The following is a 22,209-nucleotide window of genomic DNA, read 5'->3' on the forward strand; positions in this document are numbered from 1 at the left end:
TCGAAAAATACACAGTAAGCTAATACAGACAGAGTGAGCCACTTCAGTGGCATATCGTTCAAAAACATGATATCTACGAAAGCTACTATAGTGACGTATCATTCGAAAAGGTAACATACGTGAAAGCCATTATAGTGACGTTCAGTAGCTAAAAGGTGTAAGTTTAAAGGTGTAAAAAGTTAATGTGTATTTTAGACATTTTCTCAATAAGTAGTGACTTGAAAATGAAGTTTCAAATGCAATTTCGATAGTCATAATTTTCTTCTTATTTTAACATATAAAATCGTTTCTTACAATTCCTGACACCTGTTGTTGAGCACCCTGTATAATCACGTTGATTCGTGAACTAACCTTCACAGCGCGAGCGAGCATCTCTACAGCAAGGACTCCATTTTCGCAACGTTAATGGTGTTTGCTCCGTCTCAGAGCCGTCTCTGATCTCCAAGACATATTTGCTCAGCACGTCTCCGGAATTTTGGAAAGGATGTTTCCCTTCAAGCACGTACAACCTGCGAGATCCTGTTAACTCAGATTTCTATCTAGCCTGATAATTATAATCTTCGTTCTTTACGGAGCAGAACGCAATAGAAATATCAGAACGATCGCCGGAACTATCCTACCAAGAAAAAGGCAAGAACAAGCGCGAACGATCCCTTCTGTCAATTCAATAGATCGTTTCACGCACAGTCGAACTCTCCTCGTCACGACTGAACCAGCTTCCATGCGATGCTCGCAGCAATTAGCCGTTTACGAGTTATCGCATTCCTCTTGTTAGACTCGAAACGTTCCGACCTCTCAGTCTTTCCCGCACGTTCTCCGCGGCGTGTATCGTTGCCATGCATCTCGGTGCTGGTTCGACTCCTTGCGAGACCTTGTCTCCGCTCAGCGGACCATGGAAAATGAGAGTACTTCTTGCGGATCGCTCGCGGCAGTTTGTTTCCCTGGCTTTTTAACATGCCACCGAGAGATCTCCGCCTCATGACAAATACTTTCTACGTGTTCTTTACGCTCCGTTTTTCTGGGCTATCTACCGTCTCCTTTGGTCCAGAAAAGAGGCCGATCTGCTGACACTGATCTCGCCGCGGAACCGACGCTCCTGAATCGACTCGAACAATGCGATTGATACTGCCACGTCGGGCAGCCACTTTGACCGACAAATCGCCGAACTAAATTTATTTCGTCCGTTCAGTATCGACGGCTGCCTGATTCGCTCTTTTGCAGATTCCCAATCCACTCAATCATTGTCGATGCCTCCAGGATCGAGCGTTATTTGAATTTCAAGAGCCTTGAGTCAATTTCGTCCTGAATGTATTAAGCGAAACGGGAGCACCGCCAAATGTGTCTCACGATGCGAAGATCTCGTTGGAAACTCGCGGTGTAAATACATGCGTGTGGGTGTCGACGTCCAACGTGTATGCGTCTCGTTTTGACAGCGGTTTCGTTGCACTCGGCTTCCTGCTGTTTTACCTCTGGCAGCGTAGGTGATTCGTCAAGCGGCCTCCGAGGCGAATACGCGTCAGCCGGGTTTATTATTCCGGCTGGAACGCTGGAACCGTTTCGAAGCGATTCTCCTGGGTTTTTATGACGCGCTGTGACTTTTATTGGGCCATGTCGCTCGTTAGCATATGCACTGGCTTGCTCGTTTCTTTCGTTTGGTTTATAATTGCAGACACACTGAGGCTTGCCACCTTTCACGATCGAAACCTCAAGTGTGTCTGCACTTATAAACCAAACGAAAGGAATGAGCAAGCCAGTGCATATGCCTATCCACTGGCATACTTTCACGGAAAAAAATTATGTCAATATTGCTAACTTTATTGCTATGCTAACTTTACCCTTAAGCGATGTCAATTGCTCGTATACTACTGTACGATCAGTGCTGTAGTCAACGCTCGTTCAACGTTTTCCAACTTGTTCGACGCTTTTCCAATTATTGCTCGCTGAAACATACCACGCTCCCCATGTGCCATGCTCATACCACAAATTTGTCCTACACCATCCACGCCAATCTCCACAGGCACTCTCACAACTTTCCTTTTCTGTCATAGATCCGCACTAATCCACGCACTCTTCCATTTGGTCGCAAACACACATCGCTTACGTTACCCACGCCGATCAATCAGTACATTCTAACAGACACTCATAGACTAAACAACAACAACAAAAATGTTGTAGATATGATTTACTTCTGTAAAGCCAAAACGGTTTGAGTCTATCATGTTTTTTTTCCGCGTACATTACCATCTACTCGATCCCTCTCCTATCGTTTTTCTTTAATGTGTATCACTCACTATGAATTAAATTCATTCAGCGAACATGTTTGTTCTCATTTTGCTCCCTCATCACAGTAGGTACCTACAGAATCGCGTTGCGTGCCGTGACAGAAATAGTTAAATCATCGATAGGTCGTCATCCCTCTAATTAACAATTTCGCGTAGTTGCAAACTCAACAGATATTCGATGTATCTGCACAGTATTTATCTATTTACCTGCTCCATCAGAGCCCGTCAGTTGCGCGGTTAATTATCAACTCACGTTCGTTAGCGAGATCCACGGGGAGCGGAACGTACGCGCGATTTAATTACAGAAACTGGTATCCAGAACGAGAGAGGGAAAAGCTCTGAGGTGTCCATTAAAGACCGATTAGTCCACAGCGTGGGAAAGCGTGCAGGCTCCTTCCAAGTACGACTTCCGTGACTCTAGACCGCGCAGGCACGCGTTACGTGTCGTCCACCAATTAAGAACTCCATTACGTATTAATCGACGTTGAAACCGTTATCGTGGACGGTCGAGGGCCCGCGGGGTCAGGCATGAATCATGGGAGGCCGTTCACGGAGTGTACGTAACGCGAGCTGGTAGTTCCCTCGTCGTGTTGGTTCTTCACGGTCGTTCGCACCTCTACCAAGGACGCCAGAACGATCATTGGGCCTGTTCACTGATGCTTGCGAGAATATGGTGAATTTACGCGCGAATGAAATCACTCGCGACAACACGACACACCGTATCGTCGAGTTGTCGAAGTAATTTTGCAAACATAGCGGTTCCGACGGTACCACTTTTACCTCGACCTCCTCAGACACTCTTTATCGCGCGCAGAAGGCTGTGACGAATGCATAGTTCGCAGCGTTCGAGTTGTCATTTGAATATTATCGAAAAACTGCCGGCAAGTCGTCGACGTGGCTGAAGCGAAACGAGCACTTCAATTTTCTTCGGCTCGTGGGATTGTTCGTGGATCGTTAAATAATTTAGAATTAATCGGCGCAATAATTTGCCCCGAAATCGATTTTATTCAATTTCTGACGTTTTTTGGTCCCCAGAGAAACCGTGGAAATGAGTCGAATGTGCGAATCAGAGCAGTTCGAGCTGAATCGTTTTGAAGCGGTCGATCGCTGTCTGGTAAAGCGTGAAAGTCCACCAGCCACGTGTTCGCATTGTATCCTCGTTCTCCTGCTCGTAAACACGCTTTTTGATTACGGAGAAACGCGTCGCAGCTTGTCCCGCGACGATGATATTACGTAAAGACTGTTACGAATTTATTCGCTGGCTGGCAGCTATGTTACACTGCGTTTAATGATATAATAAGGAAAATTACCGGTGCTCGTAAAGCAAGGCGAGATTTCACTGTCGCGAAAATGCGTGTCAAGTGCACGGTTTAACATTTTGAATCCAAGATTATCTGCGAAGTCGCATATTCTCGTTAGAGCATCGTTGCGCTCGTGGACAAAGATTGAAGCAAACGATTTTGCTGTGAAGAGAGAAGTTCTTTTGAAAGTTCTTTACTTCTATAATCTTGTACTTTATGACGCAGTATCAAGAAAGCGAGTCTGAAGTTACTGGTCTTCCCCCCGCTTTTTAGAGTGCTGCACAGTAGTAATACTCAATCTTAAAAGCCACATACCTACCGAGATTTTCTGCTTTTGTGAGTAAGTCGATTTTGCTGCCCTTCCTCGCGTCATACAATAATTTGCCATTAATACACGCCCAGTATCAAGTGAGACTTGTTGCAAAGAAAACCCTGTTCGGACAGGGTGCTAAATCTTTCAAATTTTTTTCTGCGGTTCTTGGAACGACTTCCCGTACCAGTGTAGCCTGTATCGCATCAAGGGCACGAGTTAATTAATCGAGGTCAGTCTGATGAAAGGACGAACCCTGTTTGCGACCTTTGCCAGATTTTTATTAGAAATATTCTTGCGAGGGAAACATTCTCGTGAGGGAAACGAGTGAACGGTGTTCGTGTACACTGAAACTCTTGGCAAGTACTTACATTACTAACGTCGAGTGTATTTACGATAAGAACGCGTTAACACGGCTATGCGGGTATGATAAGTCGATAGCTGGCCGTCTCTTCCCACGCGTGAGCGTTCTTTATCGTCCTTTCTCTCTTTCATGGAAACAAAGGACATCGCGTTTGATATATTGTCGCTATTATCGATACTTCGTGTTTGTTGATCGAAGTATTCGATGCCTCAGGTTCATATTACAAGGGATTTTCGTTTGACGAACCTTTATCAGTTTCGAAACACGCCAGTTTAAGATAGTCATCGAATTGAATACTGTCAGTAGTCTCCCTTTAGAAATATATACAGGGTGTTCAGCAACAGTTGTCAGAAATTTTAAGGAGCGATTCCGTATGTATGCTAAAATAAAACGAAAATGATAAATGGTGAAATCGGATTCGCGGCTCCATTTCCAAGATGTTAATTGAGCAGACATATTCTACTTTCTAACATTGCGTCGGACCAGGCTAATACGCACTAGAAGTAGAATCAGTTCGTAAGTCAGACACATTTCAGGCGTACTTTAGGTATACATTTAACAATTACTAAGTCGAGAGGAAGTATCAAATTCAATTCCGTTATTCTTAATTTTCGTTCTGTTTTGACTCTTAGAATTACTCTTGACAATTTCTAACACCTGTTGTCGAATACACTCTATATGATTAGTAGTTTAGAAGATAATTACAGTTACTCAATGCATCTTACCCTCTCAAAAGATTTGAAAATATTCAAAGCACATTCAAATTTTTAAATTGAATGAACACTCTCACGTTTTGTCGTTAGTATTATTGTTGCTCATTCCTATCATTAAGGATATTCCTGCGGTGTCACACAGTAGGCGTTATTGCGGCATGCCCGACTCCGACGCCTGCCTCTAAGAAAAACAAAAACAGGAGCTGCAGGTTTTCACCTGTTTGGACTATAAACGCGAGTCGGATGATGAAGCGAGTGCTTGACCCAAATTTGCGTCGGTTACGAAAACAGAAGAAGCAGCTGTGAACGAAGCTTCATACCAGGCATTCGTAAACTTATACGCGCGGAGTAATCGCACCACAAGACGCGGTATTATGAATGCAACGCTAGCTGTCGCTTACCCGCGCGTTCTGCATATTATATTTCATAAACGGGCATGAATCACGGTAGCCTTGAATGGAAATACGCGATAGCCGATCCGCGAAAACATATTCGAGTGGATTCTCCTCTATCGCGGCATTAGCAAGTTAAAACGTTTCTGCGCTAACCGTTTACAAAGGCGAGTATTCATAAAATTGCTATGCTATCGAAGATGCGCATCGTAAAAAATTGTTGAACTGAAAAAGAAACGGAGACGATAACGGTAGTGACTAAGGTTTGAGTGGATGAGCAACTATTAGGAAGGATGACGTAAACGATCGGCGAATACTAATGAATTAAATGCAGGATGTATCGGTACACGTGCAAATTGCGGGATAATGATACGTGGCGTAATTTTGAACCACGGAATCAGGTAATCGGTAATCTTGCAAGAGGCAGAGGAGCAGGATTCCTTCGCGTGCACTGATTTATGAAAGGTATGCGCATCGTCAACGCGAGAACCGTCCGACTTCTCCAGGTTACCTGGAATACCTGATTGTTAATCGCCAGGCTGGGTGCACGTTGCTGGACCGAGAAAAAAAGAGAATGAATGCCTCGAACCCGATGAGCGATCGAAACGAAGGACGCGACCTCCAACTCCGTCGTTCTCTATATCCTTCTCGCGCCATTGCTTCTAGTTTAGATAAGAATGTAGATTTGCCGAAATTAACACCTCTTAGTATGCTTTAATTCTAGGTTATCTAAAATCTCTGTTAATAAGGAAAGGTCAGATTCCTACCTACGCTAATTTTTAGACACCAAAGATGAAAAACACGACAGAGGAAAAAGATTAAAATTCTACATAATTCTTTTTGCTTGCCCTACCTTCAAGGATTATATTGCACATTAAGAATTAATTGCCTCATCATTGAAGCTTCTCTATATGTAATATAACACATTTTTCTTGAGATCTTTTTTACTTGTATGCCAAATGTCATGAGAAACTAGAGAAGTCTTGGTTCGTGTTTATAGCAGCCCATGGCTCAGCTACTGCCACTCATAACAGTACTCTCCTCATTGGCCCAAGTTGAGTAGGAGGAGAGAAAACAAGTAGTACATTGGCCGCAGAAATGGTTTCCACGAAGTGGAGGTCAAAAACCGTGGTTCTCCTGTGGGGACCAAGGTCGAGCGATAAAAGTCAAACGTATCAAGTTGAAGGGACATTGTTGCAAGGGGAGATAAGGAGTAATAAATCGTAGCTTGTTAAGTTTACTGAAAAAATTACAGTTCAACCATCTGCGCGTCAAAGAATACACTTCATGCATCTGAGCTCACAATTCGTAAAAAGAACGTAAAAAATTGAACGAATCCCCAGGTAAATCCTGATTGCTGTTATTCTCCTACCGAGCTCGTTGCACGCACTTTCATCCGATATTCTTAAGTCGAAACACATTTTTCGAGATGGCAAGTGAACGAAACCACGAAGGTTACCTACTTTCGGGACAAAGTGAACAACACGAGGTTTCACTTGGGCCGTGGCTGTTTTCGTGGCTCGTTTGTAATGTAGCCTCTGAACATTGTGAGCCACGAAATGGAAGCCATGGCGTAAACGCGTTCTTAATGGTCCTATAAAATGTAATAATCGAACCTGTCGTCGAGTTCCGGTTCAGGAATTTTTGACAAGGTACAACTGATAGCGAACTGAAAGGCAAAGTGTGTTTGGGGAGTTTAAACACTTTGCTCGCCGGATGTATCGAAGGTGACGATCTGGAAGTCTCGAAGGTCTACATAGGATCTCGTTAGGAAGACGAAACGTGACTTTCAGTTTCACTTTTTGCCATACATGATTTCCACTTAGCTCGCGCCATAGATGGTAAGCAAAGAACAATATCGAGAAGGTCTAATTAGCTTTTCGTGTATCGACTTACCTAAATGAACACCTGGTTGTCGACCGAATCAAGCCAAAATCAACGCTGGAACGCGTTCACGGTTGACAATGCGAGCATTTACATACGCATACCTGCATAGGGTATCATGGCTCGGTTTTGAAACTCCGATGTGTCTCTAGTTAACACCTGCGGCACGCGTTTAGGGCAACACTCTCGTGAAAACAATGGGCCACGTGAGACTTGGTCGATTACGTTACAGCACCGAGCCGGCAGACCATCCTGGAAAAAATTTTCCATCGTAGGAAACGATCCGCGAGACGCCAGGGAGAACAGCTCGTGGTCGATATTTTGTAATGCGATTTCCAAGTCTTAGCTACGGTCGTTGCCTCGGATTGAATTCTCTCTAGCATTTTTAAGGCCTCCACGGACAGTGTTTCCACCGATAAACGAAGCCCCTATATGCGAATCGTGTACACGTGGAAGGTAGTTTCAGGTTTTCGCCACAGAAATCGCTTATTACTATTGTGAACAAGATTTTTCATTTCTTAAAGCTACATATAGCTGTTCGGCTTATTTCATTATTGGCAAATAAGATTCATGGGATAAAGTGAAAATAGAATCTGACTTCTAAAAGTATAACCTTGAGTACATGATTAGTAACGTCAATCCCTAAACGAAATTCTACTGTTTTCTTCATTATGTAAAATAGTGTCTGTCAACATAAGTACGTTTCCACTTGTCTCGACGCGGCTTTGTAAGCGTTAAGTAGTATTGACTCGTCGTTGCCAGACACGCACCTGGGCATTACGTCAAGCTATCAGGCATGTAAAGTTTACAGTTTCAAATGATTCGCTCGAATCGGCATCCTCGTCTGTCACCGGATACGACGATTGCAGCGACGATCCGTCCGGACGGATAAACTGTTGGCTTAATGCTCTCATAAATATTAAATTGTTGCACTTCCCTTCCTCTTCATCTCTCTTTCACTTGCATGGCTACCCAGCGTGCCCGCGGCTGCAGGATAGAGTTACGCGTGATCAAACTCAGTTTGAGTTAATTAGCGGAGGTGTTGTAATAGTCGATCGACAATTCACGAGCTATCGCTATCCATTAAACAGTAAATCTATTTTAATGAGTGTAACGAACGAATTTCCAATGTTATTTCTAGGAATTCAGTGATTTATTTGAATATCTCGCGAGTTCATTGCTTCATTAGAGTTCTTGTAAATATATATTTAACGCAGTTTGTATCAAACGAGATTCTTATTAAAGATGCTTTTAGTCGTGTAGATGATGAGCAAGTCATGTCCTTCTAGATGTTATCACGGTCTACATTCGCTTTAAGTTTTATATTGCTTCATTAGCATACTACTTTGAAGCATAAAATTATTTATATTACAATTTCCTCAGCTGAAAGCAAAGATAGTCTTTACACGATATCACGATACTCCATTTCTACAGTAATCCCCCAAGCATAGCGCGATCGGTTAATTACGTAAAAATGCGCGTGCCCGCTGCCACGCCCACACGATGTGCTATAAACAAACAATCCCAGGTGAAACAGTCTGGCGATTTCCTTATAACTGGACACTTCCAAATAACGCGACTACCTCCGTGCTCGTTCGGCGGGTACGTATTTTAATTGGACCAACGCGCGCTTATTTACGTTCGAATACCTCGATTACTTTCGAACGAATGCAAATTCCACTCTGGCCGCGCGATTCGTGCTAAATGACGTTTATCTCCCAGAAGGGGGATTCGTTTTCTGTGCTTCGGTAAGCCATCGGTATTTCCGCGGAATTTAATATTTCACGATCGAGTGGACGGTCGACAACGCCGTCGAGTGAAATAAGTCGATAGAGGGGGGACGGTACTGGCTGCTGATTACAGAAACAACTCTGGCCAATGCACTTCAACACGCGTAATCTGGTAAAGGATGGAAAAGAAGAGGAAAAGGCACGTTATCGACGCTCCTAATTGCTACCCGATCGAACCGATAGCGTCTGAAAGCGTCTGATACACGTAACCGGAAATCCGCGGAAAACGCGTACTGGAAACACGATGCTGGAACCGTAATACTTGAACAGCGTTCTGCCCATAAAAATCGCGATACAAGGAATCACTGTAGTCAACGCTGTGAGGCTATTGGTATCAACTACTTTGCGCCACACCTGTTTCTTAGCATCGCCGGACGCGGGCGAAGAAGGCGACAGCGAACGAATGTCGTGTTCGTGAATTACGCTTTAATGTGGAATGTTTCGAACGCGTTACTCTCAGAGAAGTGTGATTTATGTCGGCAAGGGAATGTCGCGGGAACGTGTACCTGAAATTTCTTGTTTTACCTCATAAATCCTGATTTTATGAATATAATGTGGGTGCTCTTGCGCGATTAGAGAATTTCTAGGTCGCCTATCTGCTCCCAGCGAGAAATACGACATGGACTTTGGCATGCAATATTTTCTGTTATAAAGAGTAGTTATAAAGACTCGTGTGCGGATTTAAACGAACGAGAATTACCCTGTATAATACGAGGTACCTAGAACTATAGGGATGCAAATGACATTTTTCTGATATCGAGCAAATCGAATTTGAAATTCAAATGTGTTAAAACAATTTCTCGTACAATCTCCATAGAAAATAAATTATGTATTAAGTAATATTAAGGTGTATTTAATGCTTGACACGTGATAAGGAGCATATACACAAATTTCTGACGACTTTCATGTTTTAAAAAACATAAAATATCACTTTCTAAAGCTATGTCACTGTCAGTAAATACCCTTATTATAAATACGGAATAGTTAAGATACTATTAAAACTATATTGAGTTCCTCTTTACTCATTGTATTCACAGAAGTTCTTTGTTATCGTCTACGATTGTTACGGTGGTACGAGCTGTTTTGTGAAGATAAATTAGTGTTTATACTACAGCGTGCGAGATAATAAATCACTTGCATCTTTTTGGTACCAACTTATTTCAATAATTTATTTCGTAGTCAATGTTTCTGGCCTTTAAATTATACCTTTACGTAACAATGAATTATTTAAATAATTTACAACATTATATTTATTGATTTAACTAACCATTCCTGTTCTGAATGCAAACATTTCAAATATCTCATCTGCATCCCTTTGGTTCTATGTGCTTCATATCTTATCGATCCGATTGATTCCAAAAAAAGGGTTAATACGTTTAGGTGGAATTTATCGACTTCCTAGAAACTGATAACAGCTATACCGATAAATATCTACCATTTATCTGCTATATAAGATAGAGGTGACTGGCCATGAAATACGGTAGTAGCCATCAATTACTGTAATATACTAGTCCATAAACTAGCTACTGGTTACACGGAGATTCGTCTTGATAACGTTTATACCGTCTCGTCGACTTTCATTTTTCAAACCTTATAAATCGTAATTTGCTAGTGTACTTTTCCCGCCTATTCTGACAGTTTCCCTGTCAAAACACGACCGCCCACTTTGAGGTTGGTCGGCGTTTTCGGTGCAACGTTCCAGCAAAGTACAAGTTTTACGTAACAGCCTTTTTAGGGGTTCTATTGGTTATGCTTTCTTGCATCGCTGGGGCGAAAAAGCAGCGCAGGGATTGAACAATACCGATCGTAATTGGTAAAAAAAGAGAGGAATTCGGTACCAGCATTTTTAAGTTTTTACTAGGCAGGGGGAAATTTATGACAAGGAATTTGGCACAGATAATAGCGCAAAATTTAGTGATACCTCTGGTACGAGGGAAACTAGCACGATAAACTTTCGAAATGGCTCTTATTCGGTGAGAATTTTCGCAATTAACAGTGCCAATTAATCTCAGCGAAAGACTCGGTAAATCCTCGTTTTTAGGGGCATTCCAAACCTTCGCCCTTCTCTCAAAAGATTTGCGCAAGAAGGGACGGTTTTAACGCTTCGGTAGCCACGTCCGCGCGTTTGCGCTTAATTAAGCCCTCGATCTTCTCTAATGTACGAGAGAACGCTAATACCTCTCTACCTTCCTCCAAAAAACTAAATACATCGAAGCTGTGCTATCCCAACCTCGCGTGTGCATTATCCTCAGCGATAATTATCGTCGTTCACCGCGGGAGAAAGAGGAAGAGGGACGGGAAGAAACACGTGTCGTAAAAGGGTCTCGTGCGTGTACGTTGTTACGTACGGTCGTTACTCGAAGTAACTTTTAAGCCCCCGTGTACTTGCAGGCTGCTACTCGCGCAAACAGCTCAGCCTCGTTATTTATTTCACCGATGAATCTTATTGCCGGCCTCGCTTAAGAAAACGACGCGAACGTATACTCTCGACTCTTAAATAATATTAACACTTTTATTTCATATACGCTTCTCGATTCCTTAATCGGGTATACGGGCGTTTCTCTCGACCCATTGACCATCTCAGAGAGAGAGAGAAAGAGAGATCGAGAAGCTGTTCTTGCGGTTTCAAGTAAATCACGTTTAAAATTGGTTCGTAGCTAATTACGGAAGAACGTTCCGCGTTCACGAGGAACTCGAATGTTGGGGAACAGGAAATCGTGGTCTGCTACGCGACTCTCGTCTCTTTCGTCCACTTATATAATTGTATATAGTTATAAAATTATATATCTAGCGCTATCACTCCTGGGGGCTTGCGCAACGCCTCGAGTTACTACACGGCCGTGTTGCGTAACTCACCGTTGGTTTACAATGAAATCGTTTACGCTAAGTAGGTATGGTTTAGCGGGCGATTAAACAGGCAGAGAAGGAAAAAACGCGGATCAAAATGTGCCAGGTAAAAATACGAACAGTGCCTAGTCCCCCGTAGAAGATAGGAGATGGGAGGCGCGCGCGCAATACCACGGAAGTGATTCGCGTGCTCGAAGATCCGGGACGGCTGATTTTTTTATTCTTCGCTCTTTCTCACGCTGAGCCATCGCGCTTCGGAAACGATAGGCTCGATCCCGTGAGACCTCAGTTTTTCCTCGAACAAACTTTCCGAACGTTGCGAAATTCCTCCTGCATTTTGAGGTTTCGTAATGAGCGAGACTTCGAGGCCTTTAACGGGGTTCAACAACGAGATCACGAGCTGTGAAAGCCCCCTTGATCTGATTATAGCGATTGTTGAGAAGTTCGTACGGCAGTTTTGAATTTAACCGATGGCGTTTCACTTGACACACTTTTTCGCAAGTTCGAACTATCGAATATAGAATTAAAACTACCGTTGATCGGAATCGACCCAATTTCCACTGCAGACAGAGAAACTTTGTATTCTTATTAGCACGAGTCTGGCGAAGTATATGGACTACTTTTATGTAATTGGAGATCGTGTTTGCTCAGTGGAAAGGGAATTGCAATAAATGGTTCGAGGAATCTTGCCATATAGCTCTGTTTCGGTTCATTTCACCTTCAATTCCAGTTCACGAGAATTCGACGAAGCGAAGGGAAGAGTGGAATATTTCGAGGGTCAAAGGAACACGTTCGACTAGTCTGTTGCCGAATTGATCCTTCCTCGGACAATATTATGACAAGTTGGCCAAGAGACACGACGAAATTGTGCCGACCCGTTCGCGTGATTAGAATCAAAACGCGAATTTTACTTTCGTCCTTCGCTCGGGCCACCTCGTTACGCTAAAAACTTTCTTTTCCGCTAGCAGACAGCCAGATCCTCGCTGGAACGAGATCGCGAGTAGAACGTTCCGGTGCGAAACAGCCGTGTGAATCTCCTGGAGGAGGAATCCGCGAAGAACGCACTCTCTAAACGCGACTTCTCCAGGAATATCTCGTCAAGACGATCTTCTATCGATCACCTCGTGTCTTGTAACTTAATTTGACAGGCTCCGAGCCACCGTACTGAATCATTAAGGCCATCGAGGAAGGGGTCCTACTAGCAGCAAAAAGAGAACATAAAATGATAGAAAACAGAATTTTTATTGTCGATGGAAGTAGAATACTAATGGACGAGTAATGAATGTGCAGTGAGTGAAACTGCAATTCTTAATAGTGCGAATTGAATGGAAGTTCGTAATAAAATATTCTCTGATTCGATTATGGTACAGGAAAAAACAGCCATTGTTATAGGGAATGGAAATCTTGTATGTAGAGGCTATCGCTTGTGCCCGATTCAGTGCTCGTTCTTAATCGATGAATCGAAGAAAGTGATTGAAGGCGCAGCTCATTTGACCGAATTTCGTGTCGTTCTTATTATACGTATGCTTGCTGCTACCGTAAATCTGGCATGCAATCGCGATATTCGTGCTTACCTGGCATCGCAATGTCAGCCTAGATTCGATAAATATAGGCAAATTCGACACACATATAGCGGCTCGATGCAAAATCGATCGCGTGCTTCAGATTACATCGGCATATTGTTCTCTACTAGAGTTACCAATTAATGATAAATCATTAAGGATAAGAATCTATGAACGCCTGTTGTGCTGGAATTATTGTAAGGTTGGCACAATTGCAGCGATGCTGATTGTCATCGTTCGAAAATAGAACTTCGCGAAGAATTTAAAAGTCGAATGTTGGTCGTTAACGTTTTTGTCTTATCTGTGGTCAGTAAATTTGTTTAACATGTGCATTGATAGCTGTGAATTTAAGTGATATCATGCACGTTAATTTTCACAGTATTTCAACAATTCTAAAAGCCTAATTTTCGCTTTAAATGTTTCTGAAAACAGATCTAAAGAAGCTCCCTTTTATCTCTTTCCGACGCTAAAGATCTTAATACAGTACTTAAATTTCATAACGACGCAAAAATACTACCCAAGGATTACGAGCTGCAATCATTCCACTGTCACAACAAAATTAGAGAGTAGTTTCTTGGTGAACGAAAGATTTCTTCTTTTCTCTGGAACGAGAGAAAAAGTGTACCTAATCAAACTATTTCGCATGCTCGGAGGAGCTACACAAATGTTACACTTTCCTCGCACTTCGAGCAGATATACGACGAGTTTCGCACGAATCTTATATAATCCAAAGGTGCGTTCTAATCCAGGCACGCAGTTTTCTCCGAAGATCAAATCGTTTTCTACGAGGTCGTAGCCAGATGGAAAAACTTATAGGAAAGAAAGGTGAATTCTGTAAAGCGAAACAGTCGTTAAGATTCACACAACGCGCGCATCGAGCATTGCATCCGGTCTCAATCTGTCGTCGCTCGTATTACAATACGTCCAGTGCAAGGGCTGGCCCCGCACTTTGCGCCAAACATCGACGATTAATCAGACGCGTCTTACGATTAATCATCAGGGATGCGTCGGTACATATTTCGCAAGTCGGCCTGAACAATAGCGCACTTTTACTCTCTCAGCAAAGAGCACTTTGTTCCGTGCGAGGAATCGCGATATATTCGACAGACTGTATGCCAATCCCTTGCACGATTGGCGCTATGGAAATAAATTATATTATCTGAATTAAGGGATACTAATGTAACAAGGAGATTTTCCACATGGCTGGTTTCCTACGCAGGCTGATCATGAACAACTAATTTCTCTGACTTCGTTCGTACTATGCCTATAATTGCGTGTCAATTAGGCGCAGAAAGGAGAATGTAGCAATAAATTGTGACACATGAAATATGGGGGCAAGAAGAGATTAGGAAATCAAAGGAGATTAGGCCTATTATATTATACTTAATTATTCTACACAATATTTATATCATTAAACAACGTGAAAGTCGCCGGTGAAACTGTAACACTTCTAATTTCTCTTACGTCTGTGTACATATTTCATACGCTACTGATTGCAACTATATTACGCTTTAAATAGCGTACGCAATTAACTGGACGATAAACAGAGGCTAGTTTAAAGAAATCATGTATTCTCGCGTTCACTTTTGCTCTAAACAACTCCTCACAACCTATCGTGGAAAATTCACATGTTTACATGCATGCACCACATGTACACAGTTCGTTTACGTGGTCTGGCATTAAAATCGAGCTTGAAAGAAATATTGCCGCCCTCTCGATCCCACCGACCGTGACAATATACATTTCGGATAACGATCAAATCACAGAGAAGCCGCTCGCCGCGCCGGTTGGTCAGTACCCATACAAATGAACCTCATCAAAATTCGAACGATCTTGATTCTCGCCAGGCTCTGACTAGAAATTCAACTACAATCTTGCGGTTGTGCGTCAAACCTCCCACTTCAAACAGGCAGATGTAACTATATTTTTGGACGTCGGAGTGGTTCAGGTCTGCGTATTTTCTTGGTCGCGTTGCTCTATTTTTATGCGTTTATTTTTGAAGATCGGCATACCATGAGAAATTCAGTAGTTCACCGAGATAGTTATACCTGTTGAAAATGAAACTTGTGGTAAAGATTTCGTAATGACGGATGGGTCTTCTCTAGTTTCCATTAGAGAAGTTATCACTCGGGAGTAATCCAAATCCCTTCTCCTGTGGTCTCCTATCCCATCTAACCAATCGTTTACGAAAGCGAACACGTAAAGTTTCACTGACGAGATTCTAATGGTTATGTCCAATTTTCTCGTTCTAGGAGCCAATCCAAGGCCTCTTACCTGGCTTACCGAAGAGAGCGTGGCGCGCCGGATAGCGAGGGTAGCTACAAGAGAACGATGTCACCAACTTCCCGCCTAGAGGATTGGCCACCACCTCGGGATCACGACGATCCGGTTCTCCTGCGCGTCACGCCTCATCATCCCTTGCAGCATCATCACCATCACCATCACAACAATCACCATCCGCAGCAGCCGGAGCTTTCGAAGTCGCACAGCGTGGACGCTCTTCATCATCGGCTGGAAGAACGGTCTGCTCAGCAGCAGCAACAGCATCAGCACTCGGCAGAGGTGATCGGAAAGCTGTCGCATGACTTGAGCAAGAAACTCCAGGCGAATGACGCTAGATCGCGAACCAGCGAGAATAATAATAATGATAATCTCGAGGATCGACATCAGCACCACCACCACCACCACCATCATCATCATCAAGAAAAGAGACAGCAGGAGAAGAGGCACGATTACGAGCAACGCAAGGAACGATTGTCGCCCCAGAGCGTCGAGGCCCTTAACGACAGGAACCGACAGCTGGAACGCGAACGCAGGAAGCTAGCTGCCAGCTGCGAACCCCTACCTCAGAACAGAGAGGTAATGTCTTTTCTAAGGAAGGTATTCTTCTAGACTTCGCTACAGGTTTTGGTAGTTGGGATAGGAAACTGGGTAAAATTTACTTTGGGTAGGAAACTGGAAAATGCTATATTCTCTTGTAGGTGCTTCTCTCTGAACTGTTCCACAGTATAAATTCTTTCTTTGTTTAGAAACAGTCCCGAAGCATGGACGCCCCCTCGTCGCTGGAAGAAGACTTCTTCCGTGAACGAAGTGCCACGATCGAGATGACCTCGCAAAACATAGAGCTTTTGAACCGGCGTAACGAGAAGAGAGCTAGCTCCACTTCAACGTCGACCACCATGATCAACAACTGCATCACGACGTCATCGACCTCAACATCGATTACGACGGAGAGTTGCTGGTCGCGTGGACGCGAAATACAGAATTCCATCGAGACATCGTTCGTTTCAGAGAGGCCACCGCCGCCCACGAGTTCACCTCCGAGGTCACCAGACCAGGTCGAAGGTGACAGCCCCAGGGGAGCAGTTCCAAGACGATCGGGAAGCTGTTCCAGTTCCTCTTCCTCGAGTAGATCGTCAGATCCTCGCATATCGCCGCGAAACCTGTCCAATAGCTTCTCGAAGCTCGAGAATTCGCCGAGCAGCAGAAAGGTCTCGAGTCCCACGCAAACGGACAACACTGGTTCCTCGAACAGGTCCGGTTCTCCTGGCCAATTCCGTTCAAGTCAGATGAACGAGATAGAGCTGAGAATGGACAGGTCATCGTCATCCATCAAGTCTAGGTCTGGAGGCAGGTCCTCGACGTCCTCGATCTCGAGTGTCTCCAAAGCGTCCTCCTCTTCGTCCCCGAGGAACTCGCCCGTGGAGGAGGACAAGTCTTCTCCGTCTGCGTCGCCATGCGTGTCGCCACAGCCAGGAATAGAAGGACTGACCCTGGTGCAACGCACCGAGGTAATTCTCCGGGTGAACACGACCACTAGCGATGCTGCCTCGCAGACTGACAACCTAGAAGCCGTGGAGTCTGAAACGTGTCCCAAGAGCCACGAGCTTCTGTCTCTGTGTCGGAAGAAGCTGCCGGAGGAGATCGAGTGCGAAGAACTAGGACGAGACTTGGCCAGTCAGCTCAGTCCGAATGATAAGCTAGTACCGCTTTTAGGTGAGTTTCTTTTTTTAATCTTGCTTGAAGTTTTCCGGATTTCATGTTTCAAAATTTCGTCAATTACTGTCAGGATGCATACTGTTGATTTCCACGCGAGATAACGAATATCTGTCGGCGTATATCTTGTATGCTTCGTTCGGACTATAATTACCAATTCAGACTAATCCTGGATTACCTGCAGTCGTATCTATAATATCACGTCTAATAAAAGCCAAGCAAACACTGGTGTTATCAGAATTCCCCGTCGTCGTTCTTCAGCAGATTAACGCGTAATCCTACAGATTTAGTATGGTTGATGTCGTCGGATCCCCAGCTTAATCTACTTGCACGAGGTTCCCGCTGCTGTCACCCTCGAGCTAAGCACACGCGACCGATTTGTCGCTAGTTATACTCTCGAACATGCACAGAATAACGTAGCAACAATTTGCTTCGTGTGTACGTGAGAGAACAAAGAGGAGTTCAGTGATCAGGGCGACGACCCTTTGTTTTAATAAGCACTAACTCAATCAATGAGTCAGTCACGTTATTCAATTATGCGTATTGACACTTTAACGCGTCATAACTTTCAAGATAAAAATAGGTGTCATAGGGTTAACAGACTTAAAGTTTATTATCAATTACTAATATCCAAAATAATATCCAAGATCACAGTAAACATATGATGTCTTGGCACCACCTGTTTTATTACTTTTGATATATCAGGAAATATCTTGTGTGATACGTTTAAGAATGTCTCTGTTTCCATGGGGAAGGGAACCAGCGAGTGTAACCACTCGTTCTTATCAGTTCCAGCGCCGGAGCATAAGAAGCCGACCGACTACGTTTCCGGCCTGTTCAGGGTAGAGGCGACCTTGCAACCGAGACCGAGGCGCCGACTCTCCCTGGAGGAGTCGACGACCCCGTGCTCTGAAAACGGAGCTGACGATGAGAGAAAGTAAGCTATGACATTGATAACATCGTAATTAAAATAATTGAAAATTGTTGCCTCTCGAAAATATATTCCTAGTAAAACTGGTTCATAAAGTCAGAAATCAGTGCTGGGAGATTGTACTGAAAAGATTGAAACAGTTTTGTACATAAAGCAGTAGACATGAATAAGATGTCTATTGTAATCTTCCAACAGGCGCATAAAGACATAAGGAAGACCCTAGCAAAGAACGGAAGTGTCAGACACATGTTAACATTAATTCAATAGAAGCAGCATACTATAGAATTAACAAAATAAAGATTCTTCAAGTTTCAATCCCTTCAAGACATCTTGGCTCTCTATTCCAGAAACTAATAAGTCTTCTGCTTCCATCGTGCATCTATCTGCACCGTTTCGTGTCGTTATCGTTACATAAATGTTAACTGATCGTCCCGAACGATACGGCACGTCGATATTTCATACGAGTTGCTCCACGCGAGGCTTCGACTGGCGCTTTCACCGAACAGCTCCAGACAGAGGATTTATCGGTCGCAGTTTACTCGTGCTTTTAAACACTCTTTACGTTAGACATTCATTACTGCGCGCGTCAGGATCCGATTAATTTTCGTTGAAAATTGCCATCCTCAAGCGGTCACATCTTATCTGAAACTGTGCCAAGGAGTTTTCCCTTTTTCACGGCGCATCACGCAGGAGCCTCGACACGTGTCTAAAGAGGTCGCGTGCAGGCACTCTCGTACGGGGATTTAACGCGCAACCACTGGTGTTTATGTGGGCGGAGATCGCGAGACTCTTAAGGAAGCATCATTAATGGACCTCCATTAGCGTTGGGATTTAATTGTCATTTCTGAGCGAAGTTAAGTGCTACCTGCAGTGAATCGATGACAAGACCTGACAGCTGAAAAATCTATGTAACGAATCGTCTGTTTTCATTTGATGTTAATTCCGACTACCGGCACTCGTTAAGACTACCAATAAATATTTTCCGCATTGCGTGAACTCGAAGGTGTGTCGAATAAATACTCTCCACTCACTTCAGATTCAGTTTCGTTTACCAAAAAAGGGACACGAAAAGTTCGAGATTTATCGATCGACGTGGCCGAGCCAAATGACACGTGAAATCGATAGTCCTATCAATCGGGGACAATATTTCCGCCGGCACGCGCTGAGAGAAAGTACCACAGGCGCAAGATTGTTGCGCAACTAACCATAAATGATATTGTTAGACTAGTCGCTCGGTGGTCTACGCATCATTTCGTACGGCAGTCTGTGACGGACGACCAGTGACATCGTTTCCATTGGTTCCAGTTCGCGTCGTTCATATGGAGCCGCTTCGCCAACAAGAGAAGTACTCTGTCGTAGTTCCCATTCACAGTAAACAGACCTCAAAATCGTTGTAAATCGCGCAAACGAACCTGTTCTCCGCGCAAACTCACGTCACGTAGCTGTCGTTTGGCCTGAGACAGAGATTCATAAAGTTTCTTCGTCCCTCTCGAGGAATTCGATCTAAGAACGTCTCAACGCGTTTCGTGGACTAAGAACTCATCCACTTTCGAGCAATTATGGTCCATTGTACCCTGGCGCGTAAGATGTACACGAAAACGGTGATAAACTACGACTGGTGTTCATACTTGCGCGAACCTTCGCTTCCGCTTTTCATTAATTACGTCGTCTGGCCACTCGAGCCGGTCTATGGACGTAATACCCAGCCGATCAGAGTGCTCGCTTTTTGAACCACTTCTGCTACGGTTACTCTACACCGCTTTCCTTTTTTTATCACTTTCTCCACTTTTATAGAGCCACTCTCGTACGCCCCGCTGATAAAGACATCCCGAATGGACGCATTCTTCGGTAAATATTTAATTACGCCTCCAGCGCCTTCGATACCGAGAACTCGCTATCGGTTCGGAGAAAGAATTAGCGTGACCGATGAGGGAGGCTCGAGGGACAAGAGTTATCGATTTCTTTGACTCGGCAAGAGTATTGTGAGGGTTGTCTTCAAACTATCGATTTCCATATCTTGATGTACAGACAGTCCCGAAGCAGAAGCTACAGACATTGTTTTCTTCCTCCGTAAACAACGATCATGACATCTCGATTCTTCGTAATATCATGCTCATACATCATTTACGGTGACGTTCCTTGTTCTCCGAAACGTGTATCGATCCATTCAACCGTGACTCAGTCGAGTGATGCAATCGGTGTCATCCGCGATCACGAATTACCGGAATATTGTTTTTTATATTAGGACTCACAGTAATCCTGCAATTATTTGTTACAGACATGAAACGGTATCTTCCGCTCCGGCTACCCCATTGTCAACCGATCCTGGCAGTCCATTGTCCCCAACGTCAGCGTATTTCACCACGTCCGAGGGAAAGGCGAGGTTCCTGACGAGATACTCCCGCGACGTGAGTGTCGAGGGTCTACCGCGTCAGGAAGACGCGCCGCCAGTCATTCCGGCTGATAGCCTTGATCTCAGGCAGAAAAAGGTAAGCACTGTTGCTCCATATTGATCATTATCAGGTACATATCTGATACTATCAAAGTATAGTGATATATCAAAGCGATTGAAACTGTATCATACAATTGATTTTCTTCGTAGGAGGAGCTGATGATTAGGCTCGATAAGAAGCTGGTGGTTCTGAGGGCTGAGCAAGAAGCTGTGAGAGAGGAGGGTGAAATGAACGAGGCTTTGGGTGCACGCGTTGCAACAAGAGTCTCAGCGGTTGCTCGACCAGCGGAGGCGTCCAAATATCGGCTTCATGTGGAGGAAGTCGGCAAGATTACGAGTCTCCTGCTTGGTCTCAGTGGCCGTCTGGCGAGAGCGGAGAACGCTCTTTATGGGATGCCCGCGGATCACGCGGAAAGAGTTAGTATACTTAGAATTTATTTAAAATAAATAATATATTGTACGAGTTGACCTTCCGCTTAATTCCACGATATCGTATATAAATAGGGGAATTATTAGTGATCATTGACGGTAATTGATCATTTATGCAATTATCTGAAAATTTATTGGGTATCCTTGAATAGCAAGCACCGTGAAATGATTCGCAGTTGCTGAAGGTCAACGAATGTAGATGTAATTACTTTTCCGTCTGGGCGGAAAATTGCATGAAAGAGAATGTTCGTGGAAACCTTGAAATGTGCAGCTCGTTATATTTACCTATACGATGTCTACGATGTATTTGAAATATTTTGCGACGTATTATTTATAATTTGCAGAAAATTCTTGAGGGCAAGAGGGACAAGCTGATGGACCAGTTGGAGGAGGCGAAGATCCTGAAGAGCAACATCGACAAACGAAGCGTGAACGTCTCGACGATCCTGTCAAAGTATCTAAACGAAGAGGAGTTCGCGGATTACCAACACTTCATCAACATGAAGGCCAAGTTGATCGTGGACGGGCGTGAGATTCAGGACAAGGTGAAGCTTGGGGAGGAGCAGCTAGCCGCGCTGAGAGAGGCGATCGACTAGTCGTAGCAATGAACTGATCGCGCGGGAAACGCGTTGGTAGCGCGTTTAGACAGCGCCGCTAAGCAAGGCTACACTTAGAAGCGCCTATTTCTAAATCTGTTCATATCGAAGGATTCAAAAATCGAGAGGAGGGAGGTCGATCCACTGGTTTTCCAACGACTCGTTGAATCTTCTAAGCGGCCTTATACGTATCTTCGAATCGGTGAAAGGAAAGTGATAATATCCCTAATCGGTAGGTTATCAGTAGCTTAAAATTACTTTTGAACACATGCGTTCTTTGTATATATTCTTCGAGTCCTAGGCGGACGGAATCGAGGAGACGGTATTTGTCTATGAAAATTCTACCCAGTTCTTATGATC

General features: G+C 43.9%; 1 protein-coding gene across 1 annotated transcript in view; it reads left to right on the top strand.

The window, feature by feature from the left end:
• Shrm (shroom) overlaps positions 1–21,849 on the top strand; it is a 161,701-nt gene extending 139,852 nt beyond the window's left edge. Inside the window, exons 9-14 of the mRNA XM_076392771.1 lie at positions 15,698–16,304; positions 16,475–17,441; positions 18,231–18,378; positions 20,651–20,861; positions 20,975–21,241; positions 21,598–21,849. Coding sequence (XP_076248886.1) covers positions 15,698–16,304; positions 16,475–17,441; positions 18,231–18,378; positions 20,651–20,861; positions 20,975–21,241; positions 21,598–21,849 — 2,452 coding nt within the window. The remainder of the gene's footprint in view (positions 1–15,697; positions 16,305–16,474; positions 17,442–18,230; positions 18,379–20,650; positions 20,862–20,974; positions 21,242–21,597) is intronic.
• Positions 21,850–22,209: the final 360 nt, after the last annotated feature.

This window comes from Calliopsis andreniformis, chromosome 2 (assembly GCF_051401765.1).
Source record: "Calliopsis andreniformis isolate RMS-2024a chromosome 2, iyCalAndr_principal, whole genome shotgun sequence".
Taxonomy (NCBI): domain Eukaryota; kingdom Metazoa; phylum Arthropoda; class Insecta; order Hymenoptera; family Andrenidae; genus Calliopsis; species Calliopsis andreniformis.